This window comes from Pelecanus crispus, chromosome 16 (assembly GCF_030463565.1).
Source record: "Pelecanus crispus isolate bPelCri1 chromosome 16, bPelCri1.pri, whole genome shotgun sequence".
Taxonomy (NCBI): Eukaryota; Metazoa; Chordata; class Aves; order Pelecaniformes; family Pelecanidae; genus Pelecanus; species Pelecanus crispus.
The window spans coordinates 7,983,022-8,000,302 of NC_134658.1; the positions used below are offsets into that span (position 1 = coordinate 7,983,022).

Sequence of the window (17,281 nt, forward strand, 5' to 3'; positions counted from 1 at the left end):
CAGACAATTACATTCTTATTAAGAAAAAGGACCAGATGTGAGCAGTTGCTCTAGCAGCACACCAAAATCCAATTCTGAAGAGTCTAAAAGGAGCCGGGCCACCCTCTGCCGCCCAACAGGAGCATAATGAATTAGAGTCAATGGGCACTGAGGATTTGTCAATTTTCTATTTGAGACTGCAAGTAATAGCACTCCACAATTTCATTGTATCTGCAACGATCTAGTAAGATTGTATCATCTCCTGTAGGCTTTCATTAATTTTGATAAAAGGGAAATATCCACTGTCTAAAGAGGTGCTTTGCCTGAGAAACTCTCAAGGTCAGACCTTATACATACAAAAACTTCTTGACCTAAAGATTCACTGCATTCAAAAGATAACATGGAAGTGCATACATTTTTCCTTCCTTCCTTCAGGAAAATGGGTTAAAAGTCATGGCTGTGAACTTCATTTGTTTTGTACTTCGATTCTCTTTCACAACCTGAGTATACAGAGCCTCCGACTGGGGGCTTTTAAGCATTTTGCAAATTTAACTTGCAAAAATAAAACATTATGTCATTTTACAGATAGGAAAACTTGAAGTAACTAATTTGCCCAGTGCCACTGAGCAGAGCAGCTGCTGGGCTCAGAACAGGACTAGGACATACATCTGACTTCTGCTCTTGCAAGGGATCACCAGCACACCTCTGTGCTCTGCCAGTGCTGCTTTTATCACCACCTCTGCACGTCCATCGCTTTGCTGCACTGCTCACAGCATCCTCTTCATGGGAGATTGACACTAATTATCAATGAAGAAAGTGGCCATCTTGATGCTAACTGATGTCAATATCTATTGACTAAAAGTGAAATTATTTTTGAAGACCTGATTCTGTACTAATAAAGTCAAGAGACTTTTTGTACAGGTTCTTACGCAAGCAGGATCAGACTGTAGTCACCTTCTCATCATACAGTTCTGCAGTAACACAGCAACTGGACAACCCGAGTTCAATAACTAATAGCTAACAGCTAATAACTCACTGTGCTGCCTAAGGCAACTCACTGAACTTCCCTGTGCCGCTTTCTCCCTTCTCAGACAGTACAGCAGACCTGCTCCTTCTCAGAGCACTGTAATCTAAAAATGAGAAGCACCATGCAAGGGCTACAGGTTAGTTCAATTTCTCTCCCTCCACTGCTTTAAAAAAAAAAAAAAAAAATCTAATCTCACTTGCTCTGACCCAAAAGCTCACCCACTGGTTTTGTAAATTGCCACTCCTGCTAAAAGAATAAAAGCAGCTCTGTCTAAAATAAATGACTCAAGATGACTGAAAGTCTGTGACTTATCACTTTAAACACTACATACATACAGGCATAAAAAAAAGATAAACTTTCTCTGTATAGAGCCATTACTAGTAGAACACCAGCAGCTACTGTCTTTATCATTAGCCATCCCTGGTAAGGAAAAGGAGCAACCCCGTGAAGGCTATTCGACATCTCGCCATGCAGATGCAATGTACCTGGAACACTGCAGACGTAGAACACTACAGGGTCTGCACAGATCATACACCAGATCATGTTCAGACTTCACAATGCTTCTGTTGTCTAAAACGCTTGCAATTACTGTATTAAAAGTCTACCTGAAGTAAACCCAAACATCAGCTAGAGGGATCTAGAGAAGAATATATGATCCGGGGCTTCAGCAATTACTTCCTGTTACCAAAAGCAAAGCCCTGTGTTGTCAGACAACGCAGATAAACTGCAAGAGGCAGAGCTGAGGAGGGGAGTATAATACGTTATACAACAAGAGGTTAACAGCAAAATCCAATAAAATTCCTGTCTGCTGTCTCAGTGTACTGCACGTTAGGCTTCACTGGCCAGCAAACGCATCAGCAATGCCCTAGAGCAGGGCACTTGATGGGCACGTCCCCTTCCTTCCCTCCCTCCCACAGCTCATCAAAGAACAGGAGGCTTTCAGGAGTTGCATCAACTTGGGCATGAAGACTAAGGACACCATGACCCTCTCCAGAATTTCCACGTACTGAATTGACCCATTTAAAACCTACCCCAATTACTAATGGCACTCAGTGCTCACAGGTGTACCAAAAGCAGAGTGTTCCAGTGCAGAGTCTTAATTAAAATGTACTCAATGTTGTCCAATTACAGAAAATCTTTTTATGCTTAATATACTTAGTGTACCTTAATATGAAGCAAGAGTCATTGTCAAGGTTTGCTAGTAGATTTTACTTTTAAACATGGTTAATCAGCAGTTTAGAGGGAAAACAAAAACATTGTCGGAAACAAAATATTCTTTGAGTAACAGCAACACCTTAAGGCCCAACAAGAAACCACCCCCTGTACTAAACACAGCAGGGAGAGCCATACCTGGAAAAGAAGTCCAAGAGACAAAACACAGAACAACCACCAGCCAGGAAACTACTACCCCAGTTAGTATTTTATTCAGTGGCCATGAATAGAAGGTTCCAATTTTCAACAAGACGCTATTTTACCAGGTACGGTACAGGCCACAGTGCAACGGCAGGCCGTGCTGCAGCCAAGCTGTGTTCAGACAGGACAAGCAACGTCCTGAGAGAGCAGATCTTTTAACCCCCAAACCAGGGCCAAAGCTACTCAATCATCTTGCCTCTCCATCTGCTTAACAAGCTGCAGAAAGATCAGAGTCAGGCCTCCACCCAGGCCCGCTGTATTCAGCATGGTGGCAGGGAAAAAGCTCCCACCCCAATTTAATCATCAGCTTTTATCACTCATCCCAATGCACACTCTTTTAATAAATATGGAAAAATTGAATACAGCCTCTCAAAACTGAACAGCCCTAGATGCAGTTGCATTAACTCCATTAGCTTCCCTGGACTTTCAGATGTAGTTCCATCAATTATCTCACAGGCGAAGTTTAAATATTCAGCACTTCCTCAGAACAAAATGACAGGGCCACTGGCAAGAGGCCCTAATGCTGCTGGAGCAGCTCAAATAAGTATCTTCTCAGAAAAAAAAAAAAAAGGTGAGGTGCATTTTATTCTGCAAAGCAGAGAACATAAATTTAAGTGGGTTTTTGTTGTGGGGTTTCCCCCCCCCCCCCCCCCCCCATGGAGTTAATGTGAAGTGACAAAAGACTCTGCTAAGGAGCAAAGGGAGGTAGGATTCTGAAGTTCACTAAAGATGACAAAAGGATTTAGCTGGCCCCCCATTTTATTTATCTTTATCCTTAGTAAAAAGAACTGTAGTCACCTTGGAGATATGAGGTAGCTACAAAGGAATATGTCACAGGACCAAAGGTGACTCAACACAAAATCCTAACAGAAGTTCTGTGTATTACCAGGTGGCAAATGCTATTTCTCCAGGAATTTCTTTACCAGCATCGAACCCCAGCAAATCCAGTACCTGTGAAGCCAGAACCCCAGAATATTTTCACCCAGTTTTGCACCTCTGCAAGCGAGAGCATATGGGCACATGGGGGGAATTCTTTCCTTCGCTGTTCCCTTTGTCTCCTCTCCTCCTCCCTTCCATTCTTTTTAAGATCAAAAGCTTTGTTCTCTTGATTGGTAATTAAGTACAAGTCACCCAGTCCAATTTTTCAAAGAGTAATTAAAATGTTATCAAGGAGAAACAGGCAAGATACAGGTATTCCTGTTCTATCTGTAAATAGGTCACCCCAGTAGATAATTCAACTCTTATCACTAGTATCACATAATTTTAAGTTCAAACAAAATATTTAATCTTTCAGTCAATTAAATATGGCCAAAGAGATCATATGATTTTTAACTGCTTACACAGCATATTGGTGGCAATCCTCCTCTTAACTTTTCAGTCATTTGAGAGGGAAGAAGGACGAGTATCTCTAATAAGCAACAGCAAATTGAACAGAAGGCACTGTGCACAACATTGAGACATGAGCTAGAAGCTAAGTTATTCACAGCACCAGCGAGCTAAAGGCGGTATAGATTTCTTCTTTGCTTTAAGTACGAAGCTACTGCAGTAATGATTTGCAAACATTTTCTCTAACCCTACACACTCCATAGACATCAGAATGGGACAGTTCCTCACAGCTGTGTAAATATACACCTCCTCGTAACTTCTGTGGAAAAGCAACCTGCACTACTGAGGTTCTAGCTATAATAAGGACTTATATTTCTTAATACACTGGGCTCAAGCAAACGTTTTCTTAGCCAAATAAATTCAGTACCATTGAAACGTTTCCTTTGAATGGGAAAAGTAGACCAGAAGACAATGCAATTACCTACCCACGTCACGCGGGAAGGAAAGCCCACAGGTTGTTAGGTCATAAAAGTTATCGCAGCATTGTTCAGCACTTACACAAGTGAGCAGTCTCTCCTGGTAAAAAAGATTGCATATTCTATCTCTTGGGCTTTCCAAAGTAGTTTTAAACATGTTTGAAAGAAAAAAAAAAAAAAATCCGATTTTCTAAATTGACCAGTCCTATTTTGAGTGTAAATTCAGTGGCTCCCTTCAGGAAAACAGAATTAGGTATCTGAAATAACTGACTTACCAGATACATTGTAAACATATTTTCCCTGAATCTGAGTGTGAGCCTGAAACTTCAAATAAGGAAGTTAGCAACTAATTTAAGATTCTCACATTAAAAGTGTCCTGCAAATTATCAGCAGCAGATGAAAAAGCTTGAAGAAGTCATGTGGCTTTCTTGTTAACTACTGTCTGGGTATGTCACATAACAGTCTGACACAAAGAGGTGCAAAGAGTCTCCCAAATCCCATAGCAATCTTAGATCCATAAATAACTCCAAATATTCAAATTTTAGTCAGGTCTCTGCTGAGCTTCAAAGCCCAGCACAGTGGGAAACCAATCAGGAAGCTAACCTGATTGGAGCATCCTCCTAACAATGACAGAATCAGCAAAGCACAATGGGAATGTGCAGAAAGACTGTTCTTGAGTAACTGCAGTTTTCAGATCAGGTCTCCATATGCGTCCCTCTGATCCCACTGGCAGTTCAGAATAGTTAGAACTTGAAGGATGAGCATTTGGGAGAGCTTTGTCTGGTGTAATGAGCACAAACACTGCTCAAGAGAAGGGAAAGCCACATACAGGCAAAGGCAAGCTACAAATCTCATCTGAACGTGCGAAAACACATAGCTCTCCTACGCAAGCCAAGGGAGAGACAGATCTGCAGCCACCACTGTTCTCAGGTTTCAAAGAAGATTCTGTTACAGTGGTCCCTGCTGAAAGCCAGTGTATGGTGTTGGGAAAAAACAAACTATGTGAGAGAAGCTGAAGGAGCAAGGACTCAAACAAGCTCGGATTTTAGCAAACAAAGCAAAGTCATGGCACTGAAAGATGACAACAGCCCTGGATGTCTAAATTAAGACACTGAAGCGCATTTATTATTCACATACTCATCACAAACGCACAACGCAAATTCCCTAATATACAGTAAAGCAGTTTATTAGCAAGTGTCTCATTGGATTAAGTCTGTTCTTATTCTATTAGGGAACTTTCACACCACATTAAATTGCAAGACAACAGGGTGTTTGCAGCACACTACGAACACAATTATTAACCCCTTCTCAGAAATGCATATAGACGTGACACTGACACATCAGGCCAAGGAAGCTCTTCGGAATATATGGCTTAAACAGAACAGCAGGGTATTGAGAGAACTAACCATTCTCCATCCTTCAGCACAAGGAAGTCATCAACACCAAGATCATTCTCTTCTCCCAGTCAAGTAGGCATGGCCTACTGTAACACAGTGATGCTCAGCAATATAAGCTCAAGAGTGGGAGAAGCAAAGAGATACAGTTCCTCTGTTAACCATTTTGTTGATCAGCCTTGAACACACTGAACAGAACAGTTACCACCACCTCTACAGAAGCATGCTTCTTTCTCCCCCCTTCTCTTACACTTGTTTACAGCTTAATTTGGCCTGCCTCCTGGTAGCATGAGCTTTGATGAATGACGCATGGTCATCCATCTTCAAGTGCTGCACTGCGATGATGAATTGAGTACATTTGGAAAGCAGTCTGAGAAAAAACAAAATTGATAGCCACAGGAAAAAAGAAAAAAATGGAGAAAAGAAAAAAGAAAAACAACGTTGGGCAGCAGCTACAGAGTTTAATGAGGTGAGATTGATGTACAAAAAAAAAATATCAGCTGAACAAAGAAGTGAGACACCAAACAGCGCAGAGGAGCAAGCTCCAGGTTTTGAAGTCACTAATCTAGAAACATCCAGGGAAGAACACAAGCATCCATCACGCAAGAGTCCATATCTCATTTACTTTTGTAAGTCCTCTGTAAGTGCTTTCAGACTTCTAGAAAGCCTCCTTAATACCTCCCCCACCCCATTTCACTTTCCTCTATTGTAATAAATACACAACATTTCCAGAACACCTCATCTCCTCATAAGAGACAAAACATTCTCACATTGATTTATGCTCCTGGTTTCACTCCACAACTTACACTTATCTACCCAAGTTGCACATGAAGTTCACCAGTGATGCAGAGGGAGGACCTTATTTGTGTCCTCACCTTCCCCCAGTGCAGGGCTACAAATTGTCAGGACAGCATCCAAGCTGTATCTCAGAGTTTTGTTGTATTGGTCAACTGTAGGAAGGTGTCCTTTCCGTTACTTCTAGCTATAATCATATCATGCTCACAAATAGCTCAGAGCAATACCTGGATGCTACTCATCTACAGCATCTTACTAATTTACTCCACCATGACCCTAATTCTGAATTAATTTCATTCATGGATTTTGCTTCTTTGGCAGAACCTCCCACTGACATCTAGAGGGCAAAAGGAAACATCTGGCACTGCTGACGAGCAAAGCAATTTGCCGGGGGCTTCTCAGGGCAAGAGCAGCATTGACTACTCACCATACAAAGGTTCCTGAGCAGAATTTTATACCAGATGTAGGCATCCTTTATGTAATACCCAAAGCAAAGCACTGTGCTACCTTCTGATTAAATGATGAGGTCCCATAGTTAACATTATTCTCAAGCACAGTTGCAAGATGAAGACAGGATTTATTTGCATAACTGAAATGATCTACATAAAGAGGTGATTTTCACCAGTGTTTCTTTAACTCAGATTTTTTCCAGTTGGGTTAGGCAAGACAACAAGGTCAAAAGATCTATCCTAAAGTGGTCTGAAGTACAATTAATTTCCAGGACTGTCCATGACTACAACACTCTTACTAGGGATTCTAACACTGGATGCTGCCACTGTTTCTATTACTTTTTGAATATATTACTGTCAGACTTCAGCTGCAATCAGACACCACATCAGACAACAGCAGTCATGTCACAAGTCACCAAGCTGATTTCATCTGTGCCTCAGATCTGGAGGTCTGAGATCATGACTCCTTCAAATGCAGAAGTCTGACATGTCAGATAACATTTGCTACCACAGCAATACATTATTTTTCCAAAGTCAGCCTCTCATTTAACTTTTTATTAATACCAGGATGGTGCCTGAAAGTCTCTGAGATCAGAATCCATGGAGAGTCTTCATACTAAACTATATTACTCGATAACTCCTTACCCCTAAAGATCCAGCAGGTTAGATGTGAGAGAGTATCACCCCTGTCCAGCTGGTGAATAGACTGCAAGTTAGGGAATTACCCAAAGGCACCCACAAAGCATTTGGCAGAGCTATAAACTGAAACCCATTATCCATCCTCCCACTCAGAGAATCTCTTTTGGATTGAGGGAAGCTCCTCTGCACATTAGCTCTGCTTTCCTCTTGCTCCATTTTCTAATTAACTTCTCCGGATGTCTAGAATGACTCTTGATAAATCATTACTGTCAGGCATTCAGAGAAACATTTCAAACCTTATCAGAGATAAGAAATCAAAACAACTATAAGAACTGCTCATGAAGAAGCACTCCCAGTTTATTGCAGCATAAACCTCCAATCTAGATTTAATCCCAGTGGCAGAAATGGGAACATGTTTATAAACAGCGTTATGAACAATGTACCTTGTTCTCAGATTCCCCTGCTGAGGCAGTCCATCGTAGATAGATAATACATCAAAGTCTTCCTCTAATGCAAAGGACTGGAAAACAAGCTGTATCCTGTTCTGCTCCTCGGCAGTGATTGTCCACGTGCAGTTTGCATAATTTGGATATCCATATGGAAAGCCTGGACTCTGTATTGTTCCATTTGGGCCCTGCAAAATGTGACTGCAGTTCTGGGCTGGCAAGAGAAAAGACAAAAGTACAAGTCAAATGGTGTAGGATACACATTTAATATCTTCACCATCAAAACAGATCATACAGGATTCTTTCCACTGAATTTCTTTTCCGTTCATGGTCCCAGGGAACAGATAAAGGTAAAATCTAAAGACGCATCTTTGTCCTCGCTGCAGGAACCCGGACCCCAGATACCCATCTCTTGGGCACTGCTCCCTCTAGCTGTAAACATAATGGGCTAATTACAGCTGGATTACAGCAGCTGCTGACTGTAACTGGGAAACAGATGCTTACTCAGACACCCTTTCACAGCCCACAAAGTCAAATATACTCTTCATTATACACTGTGCATTTAGGGATCTAACATGTTTCGAGTGCCTTGCTGTGCTAGGTACCTCAAAAGCATGAGGGCTTCAGAGGCCGCAAAAAAAATCAGAATGACAATGCCAAAGCTGACCGATTTTTTTTACCCTTAGTTACACTTGAATAAGAACCAGAAGATCAGGGCTCGACTGTGCAGACAGAGACAAACCACCCCTCACCGTGAAAGACCAGAAACTGTAGCGGACATGATACATAATGAGGAACTGAGTCACCAAAATGAGTAGTCTGTCTGGACAAGATTGCATGAAAACTAAAAGGCCAAAGATCAGAAATTAAAGTTATCCTGACTCCAGGAAGAGCAGCACACAGTTCAAAGGCTTTAACGAACAAACCGTTTTTTAATAGTTATTTGGAAAAAAAAAAAAAAAACCCAAAACAAAAAACACAAAACAAACCGCACACAAATCTTTGCAACTACTTAGAACAGAGGTTCTTTTTTTCCCCATCCACATTCTTTCAGATAAACATTGCTCCCTAGCCTGAAACTACCTCCTAGCAGGGAGAAGAGCCCATGGTTTTTATACAGGGCCTTTCCATGCAGAGTGTCGTAAGGAAAAGGCATGTTCCCGCTCGGTCTCTGGTCTGCGTACCCCAAACAGGCAACGGTACCGCTGCAAAGCGATACAGACTGTGGCCCAGAGCCGCCGTCCCCAGTGACACTACAAACCCCCATTAGACCTGATGGGGTACACAGGAAAGGAACTGGTGGCTAGACCCAGCCTTCTCCGGCTGCTTTTTCTCTCCTCCAGTTCTGAAAGGTTTCAGCTCCTCATGCAGGCTGAACCCATAGCAAATGTCTTCCAATCAGTATTCCTAAGGAGCTGCTGTAGAGCTACATCTTCTGAGAAAAAGCCAATCATCCTGGACCCACCAGCCAAAAACTTAACACCTCCCTCAAATCCATTTTCCCTCCTCAAAGCAGTACCTGTGAACACTCCATCCCAAAGATAAAGATCAACTGCCATGATGTTCAATTTCTGGATATATGAGGTTTTCTTCTCTCTGGTGAACCAAGTACGTAAGTGTTTTGGGAACGGCCTAAATGACATTCTCCTTAGTGCTTTCCTCTCTCTTCGCTGCTACTTTACCCAAATGTCTTTAGAGGCACAAAGAAAAATCCACTCCAAACTGGTACAACTCCCCCTGGCTTTAAGGAATAACTCCTCCACAGCAGAGCTGAATTCCAGACAGTTTGCAAGGCAACTGTTGTGAGACCAAAAGCAGGATTTCACCTGTACCCTATGGCCAGCATCAGAGCCGCTGATCACTGCTGCCTGCGTTTGCTCTGGCTTTTCTTACCGATGCTGGATTGTTTACCTCTGCTTATGTAGATAACCAAGGCTTTCAAGTTGAAATGAATTAGATTAGGAATTACTTCTTTGATTTCTCATTGCTTTTTTCAAAGGCAGCAATGGCATTTGCACTTTTGAGCGCCAACCAGCTACAGGTAAAGAACCACAGATTAGTGCTCATTAAAGCCCATTATAATTAGATTGACCTACTTTGGTGCAAAAATGCTTAGTGGAACTTCTCTGCAAGATGACATTCACACCTTTATGAATCTAAAATGGTCCATCATATTTACTACCCAGGGAATCTTTTTGTATCATGTTTATTGTATCAATGAGAGTTAGGACAGCCCCACAATCCATCAGGGACTAAATCTGAGCTAGGCACATAACTCATTAACAAGGGCAGACTAAAGTACTTTGCATTTCTATAGCACCTGGCATCTGCCTCTCTCCGTGCATTTTGTCGATACATAATACAGACAAGAGTGAGATCTACCTCCCTCCTCCACTTCAGTTCCATTTATTTGTAGAGTTCACTGAAAGGATGCATTAACTTGGTGCCAGAAAGCTGCACAGGACTGGGAATATTACCGTTATCAGAGTGGTAAAATTAGGCCTGGTTTGGTTTAATAACTTGGAGACTGCCAACAATTTATAAGCTTCGGTTCTCTAAAATTCAATCACATCCTCTTTTCTTCAACCAGCCTGGCACTCAACAGGCAATGCGGGGATATTGAATCTGTCTCTACTGCACATTTTTTATTTTAATCATAAGTAAATGTCATCAGAACAATTTAAGGAAATTGGGAAATTAAAGAGGCTGCATCTCTCCATTTCCTGATAATGATAAAAGCTACTGATGTTGCATGAAGTTCAGAAAATAAATTCAAGGTCAGAAAGACATTGTTCCAAACACTTCCAAGGTCACATGAAAGGCAATATAAATCAATATAAATTTATGCTGTCCTTGCATAATCAGCGATTAAAACAAAGGCCAGAAAAATGTACATAATCTTAAACCTAGCTGAAGAAAGACAAATGCATAATAGAAAAATAGGACACAGTTTTATGACATATCAAATCAATCTACTGAAATATTTCTGTGTTCATGATTCTGACCAAGATGTGCTTTGGACACAGCTAAAAGAAAATTGCTTATTGCAAACAAAAATTATTTTCCAAAAGCTGACAATCTGGAAAGAAATATATTCTTCATCAACTGTAATAGTAGGGAACTTCATTTATATTGGACACTGCTAGAAAAAAAGTCAGCAGGCACAGGAAAGAGATCCAGGAAGCCCAAGAGAATTTATGCATACTCTATAATTTGCTTTGAGTTAGTTCAGCTCAGGCTTGACTGACAAAACCTTATCTAAATTCTAAAGTACATGACAAGGAAACACTCAGTTTCTCCTCTGAAGACTTGCAAAAACAATTCTCTTTATCCCTTTGGCCCAGGAGCATGAATAAGTAGAAAGGTATGAAAGGACAATGCTAGTGTCTGTTCCAGGTGAATTCATATCTGGCAGAGGACAACATTCTCCCAAAATTTCTGGAGCGTTCTCTCCAACCCAGAAGTTTGACACGAGGCACCTGCACGCACCTTACTCACGTAACGGGAACGCAGCAGCTTCCCTCACGGATCAGTCAGCCGCTCGCCTTGCCCTCTGGCTCAGCTCTGATGGGGCTATGCCAGGTGACCGCAAACAGCGGCGGGGCAAGCTGTATACCCAGAGACCACCTTCTTTACACCATCAACCCTGGTGTCGGAGGAATTGCAACCCTTCCAGAACGGCTGCCTTTCGCCCTCTCAATTTGCCATTCTTGCAAAAGCTACAACAGTGAATGAGAAAGGTAAACACACAAAGCTAAGGGATCAGATGCCACTTGCCAGAAGGCTCAGTGGGGCAGTGTAAATATTTATATAGATATTCCAGCTTCTAATATTATTATTCATGGACTCATGTTTTCTGAAGGTATAACACCAACATGAAACTCATCAGTGGATATGCATTTGTGGGCACATGTCCTATTTTGTGAGAGATGACCAGTCTGAGAATGGAGCTAATTCTGACTTGTACTCTACCAATGCAACCTGCTATTTTCAATTCTGGAAAGTGGTTTATTGTGACAATATATCTTCTTAATTAATGCCATCAGTGTAATTTTATTGCATAGCTCTTGAAGTCTCTGGACAAGGACAAAGGCATTATCATGCTTGGCACTGTTCAGTGGGCAGAGCCCTTCTCCAAAGGGATCACAATCTAAGGGGGAGGGAAAAAAACCACAACCCAAGGAAACCCACACTAGTGTATGGCCTGGGGCTTTGCAGAAAAACATCTTTATCCAGGGGCACAACGATTTCCTCAACGATAGAGCTTAAAAGTCAGCTTTACCAGACTCCACTTACAATACTTGTTTTGTGCAATACACACCGCTTGAACAATGTAAACAGACTAATCAGCTTCACTTCTGGCTTATATGCACAAGGAAAATGATGAAATATTTACTTTGCAATATGCTCACAGAACTGCATTTCTAACAGAAATATGAGCTGCCTGTGGCATTTTATAATACACAGTTAATCCACATGCCACAAAACAGGACTGGACACTTAAGCAAAAAAACAAATACCAGCTGAATACAAGTCTGGCCACTGCTTAAGCAGGAAAGTTGCAAACCCCTCAAGCTTCATTCTGGGTATCGATCAACCTCTTGCCATGAGGAGGGCAGGAAGAATGTCCTTCTACTCGAAACCCAAGACTTCTTTTGACAGTAGAAGCACTATGACTGGCGACAGAAGCTAGTGGGAGGTTTATTTACACTGTATACCTGAAGTTTAGACGCATGAGCATGGGACCGTTCTCGTGTCAGTCACCCCAGCTTTAGAGTGGCCTCTGTCTAATACAGCGTGGCTAGCTGAGCTCTGGAGCAGAACCAGTTCACCACCCAATGGCTAGTGTGGGTAGCATTAACTGGCTCTCATGTCTTTGATGTCTCACAACTGACAGTCATGACAGTCACTGCACATTGATCAAAACAAACCAGGTTACATCGACGAAAGAAGAGGCTCAAACAATTCAAGCACATTCACAGCAACAGAATTTTATTTCCTTCAAATAAGCAACACAATACAGGAGCAAGCTGCCCTGGCTGCTGTACCCTTCAAGGCCCTGGCTGGGACTGGGTTTCATCACTTGACATGGAATTTCAGCAGCTCTACAGGCTCAGATAAACTTGTACGTTCAAATTCTGCCACTACAAATCTTCACCAAGTTGTCAGAAGCTAAATAACAAAGACATTGTCTGACATTACAAGTGCAAAGGAATGGGTACAAAACATCATCTTCCACCTACTTTCAATTCCTAAAACTTACCAGGCCAGATCTGTGGTGGTGTAAATCAAGGAAGTACTTTAACTCTGTTGATTTACACCATATTAATATCTAAGGAAGCAATACTTTAGAGAGAGGGAAACAGAATTTATTTCTGAAGTGCTTCCTAAAATATAAGTTGATGCACTTTGTTTCTCAGCAGAAAAGATATCTAATTTAGCAAACGCTGATGTATGGGCACTGCACAACTCAAAAGGAACAAATATCAAGTCATACATGCTGACTTGCTCTCAGCAGTATCATCTGTTGGTGATACGTGGCTGTCTTCTCCTTAACGCAGTAGGTTTTGGTATTGTAATTTTCTTTAGGTATCATTACTTAGGCACAAACGTTTTCCTATTTTGTGTTGTTCTAGCCTATTCAATGAAACAGATGAACATAAAAAACCCCACCTTTCCAAGAAAACGGAAATCCATATCCTGCAGACATACAAACACATTCCAGCCCAGCCTAAAATACCAGGGGCAAATCCTGCTCATGCATCAGCAACTTCTCAATTTTTTTCTGTTTACATTACCGTCCCGAGTCATTCACCTTCATTGCATAAAGTTCTTCAAACCAAGACACTAGATCCCAACTCAGAAACAGCACTCAAATGCTGACGTAGGTTTTCAGCATCCCCTGAGAGCACATTTGGAGACCGTGGCAAGCAGGGTAGAGCTCAAGGATGGAGACACAGTTAAACAGCCAAACTCGGTGCAGAAGTGTCCCAGCTTTCTCTGTGGGATGACACGTGAAACCATGCAAGATTCATTCAGCTTCTCGCACAACTGGGTATGTGCCACAGAACAGGATCAACACCTCAGGGCCCTACTGAACGCTCCCCCCTTCACGCGAAGGCACAAACCCTGTTCTGAAGAGGCCTCTGAACAGGGGGTGTCAGGAGTGGGTTGTGAACCCTTCACAGCCAGCTTCTTCATCCAGGTCTTTTCACAACCTTCTCCCCAAAAAGAACATACTAAAAACTCACCCCCTATATTGAACAGTTCATCTGCGAGAACTCCATTTTTTTTAAGCACTGTTTGATCTGCCATCTAAATAGGAAAAATATTCCTTTTCCTAATGTTTACTCTTTTTTGAATCATTTATCAGCAAGTAATTATGCTTCCTTACATAATAGTCTTCTAAATCATTAGAGACAATCACAAACAGTAAGTAGTTTACCCACAGCCTAGCTTTGACTCTCTTGCTCACACAATTTAAGTGAACAAACAGGAAAAGTACTTTCACACTTCATAAATCCAAGCCTTGTTTCCCTAAGTATTCACCTTTTCATAGTTTTAACTTAACCTACAGTCTTATATCAAAGCCTTCTGGGTAATAAATAATGCAGAGACATTCCATTAACTATAACTTTTAATCAAAAGCCAGTGGATCCAAGAACATCATCAAGGGGATGATTTACATCTCAGGTAGCCAGTGCCTTTTTCTCTCTGAACACATGGAGTGATGAACTGAAGAACGCAAGGGCAAAGAACGTGCGTTTTATCTGAATCCAGCTCACGCCACTACTGCCAAGTCCAGAAAGAATTATAACATCCACCTCAAATCAAAAGCAGTATGTGAGTTTTCAGCAGGATGGCACAATACTGTGATACCGCAAATCAAACATATCATTCCTGAAACCAACTTAGTCACCTCCAGTTCTCTGGAGAGAGACATTACTTCCCTTCCATTCCAACAGTCTTTCACTCCCACTCTGTCATCACTTTCTGTCCCTTTTAGTGCTACCCAGGCTTTTAGACTGTTATTCCAGAGATCTGTTACATTTAGGCATTGTTCCAATGTTAGCTTAACAATTCAATTTTAAGGGCTTCCCAAGTAGAAAGAAGAGAGTAACAGAAGAGATGACGGTGGAGTCAAGATGCTGCAATATAATGTATTTAGTTTTTCCCTATGTGCCCTCCCTTCCTCTCCCAACCAAAAATTTGTCTTGAAAAATTACGCACATTGCCTATACATGTTTGGGATTTCTAGTCACATTGTTGACCTTGTAGTTCCCCAGCAAAAGCTCCAACCAAACCACCTTACAGCTGGAAACTGCAAATACTTGCACAGGAGAGGAAAAGGGAAGTCTGGAACTTCCAGCTGTCACTGCACATTCCTCGCACATTGCCACGCTGCTCTGGGATTGTGTAACATTTCCAACATACCTTAGAAATGACACTTAGATATTTCAGATTAGGAAAAACCTGGACAAAAGCATCATAGTTCTCCATTTCCTTAATGTCTGGCCCAGATTCATCCTGTTATTACTTTAGACCATGGCATTTTCTCCTACCTATATTGGACTCAAAGAACAGTTTATTCTCCCCAGCCATCTCCTCCTAAGACAGGTGATTTTCAACCTGCCACTCATAATGCCTGTGGGCATCTACAAAAGGCAAGAAAGGAAAAACAGCCTCATGTCTATTCTTTTACATTCTCTAGAAACGCAATAAGCACCTACATAGAAATAAAGGCACCTAACATTGGAAGCATTGAGGTCAACAGATCCAAAAATGTTGGAAAGCACTACTATAGAATAAATGAACCCAACCTGTTCAATGCTTCCTTGTTCAATGATATTTGCAACCCCTCAGTGAGGTTCTGGGCTCTCCCCAGCTGTTCCGTATCTGTCCTGAAGCGTAAAGTCAAAAACTGGACAGTGCTGCAGCTAAGCCCCAGCCTGCATGGAATGCTACCTCATCCATATGACTGGGATGCCAACCGTCACCCCCACTAGTACTTTCCCTCCTCTACCCCAAGCTAACCTTCTCCTTTGAAGAAAGTCTTTTCTACTTTATTATACTTCATTTTTATATTTCATGACTGAACCTCGAAAGGGCATATACTTCCAATAACAAGGTCAAAGGAGTTCTGACATGCTGTAGAGACAAAAGGAAACATCCAATTTCAGGTAACATCAAAAACCGTTACAGGACAAAACCTGAAATCACAAGAACATGACACTGCACATATGTTCTGTCTTACAGCTGCACTGTAGTTCCCTGACATGCTGAGAGGCCAGAGACTTCAGCTGCTGGAAAGTAATGCCTCATTTGGTTAGGCTAGGAATTGCCTAAGTGAGTACACTGGTCATAATAGCAGCTGCCAGATTCTCCCTGGAGGCTGAAGTCCTCTGTTCTTAGCACAGGGAGACAGGGAGGGTAGCATGGCATGCAGACCTGACACAGGCTGTCCCCTGCCAGCCTGCTTCATCCCTACCCTGGAATGACCTGGAAACAGAAGGGACTTCAGTCTTCAAGACCCTCATCTTTTTTTCTTTTTTTTTTTTTAAATAAAAAGATTACTATCAAAGCACGGACAAAAAAAAAAAAAAAAAAATCACACTATCTGCTGTGCAGCTGGTAAGAACTTGAGCTGTTCTGTAGTGAATACCACAACACGTACTCCTGTTGGGTCGAAGACATTACAGTGCCATGCTGGCTTTCCCCAGGTGCATGCTATCTTTCTCAATCACTCCTGTAGATTTATATACCACTTTACCATCTGTAAAGCTTACAATCTAAACAGAATCAAAGCAAGCTAGAAAACAGGACAAGTGTTTAGGAGCAAAGACTTGCACATAGTGAGGGGAAAGGGAGATGGATTCCCTCCTACTTTAGTGTTAGAAGGGGAGGCAGGAGGGCTTAAGGACTAATACTAGAAGATATTAGAAAATTACTTTGGAGTTCTTTTAATAAGCATCTAGAAAATCTCTGGTAATGCATCCTTTTTAATATAAGCAGTACCAAACTAAGTATTAGAGAAGTCTGTGTTCATCAAAACACATCCATGAATGTATATTTTCCTATTTATAGAACTGATCTTAAATCTTGCATTTTATTTGCAGTTCTATTAACTCAAGTTAGCTAGCTGAAGAGACACAGGCATGCATACTGCTTCATACACCATCTGATCCAGTATCTAGTGGAAAGCAATGGATACATTAGAAAACATTTCAAACGTGTAACAAAGAAAACTTTGCTTGGCTAATACTGAAGAGGAATTTAAATTCCTAAATTATTAATTACTCCACAACACAGAATACCTCAGTACCTTTTCACCAAGTCT

General features: G+C 41.5%; 1 protein-coding gene across 1 annotated transcript in view; it reads right to left on the reverse strand.

Moving 5' to 3' along the window:
* CSMD2 (CUB and Sushi multiple domains 2) overlaps positions 1-17,281 on the reverse strand; it is a 304,278-nt gene that overhangs the window by 267,135 nt on the left and 19,862 nt on the right. Inside the window, exon 2 of the mRNA XM_075722124.1 lies at positions 7,942-8,158. Within this exon, the coding sequence (XP_075578239.1) occupies positions 7,942-8,158 (217 nt within the window). The remainder of the gene's footprint in view (positions 1-7,941; positions 8,159-17,281) is intronic.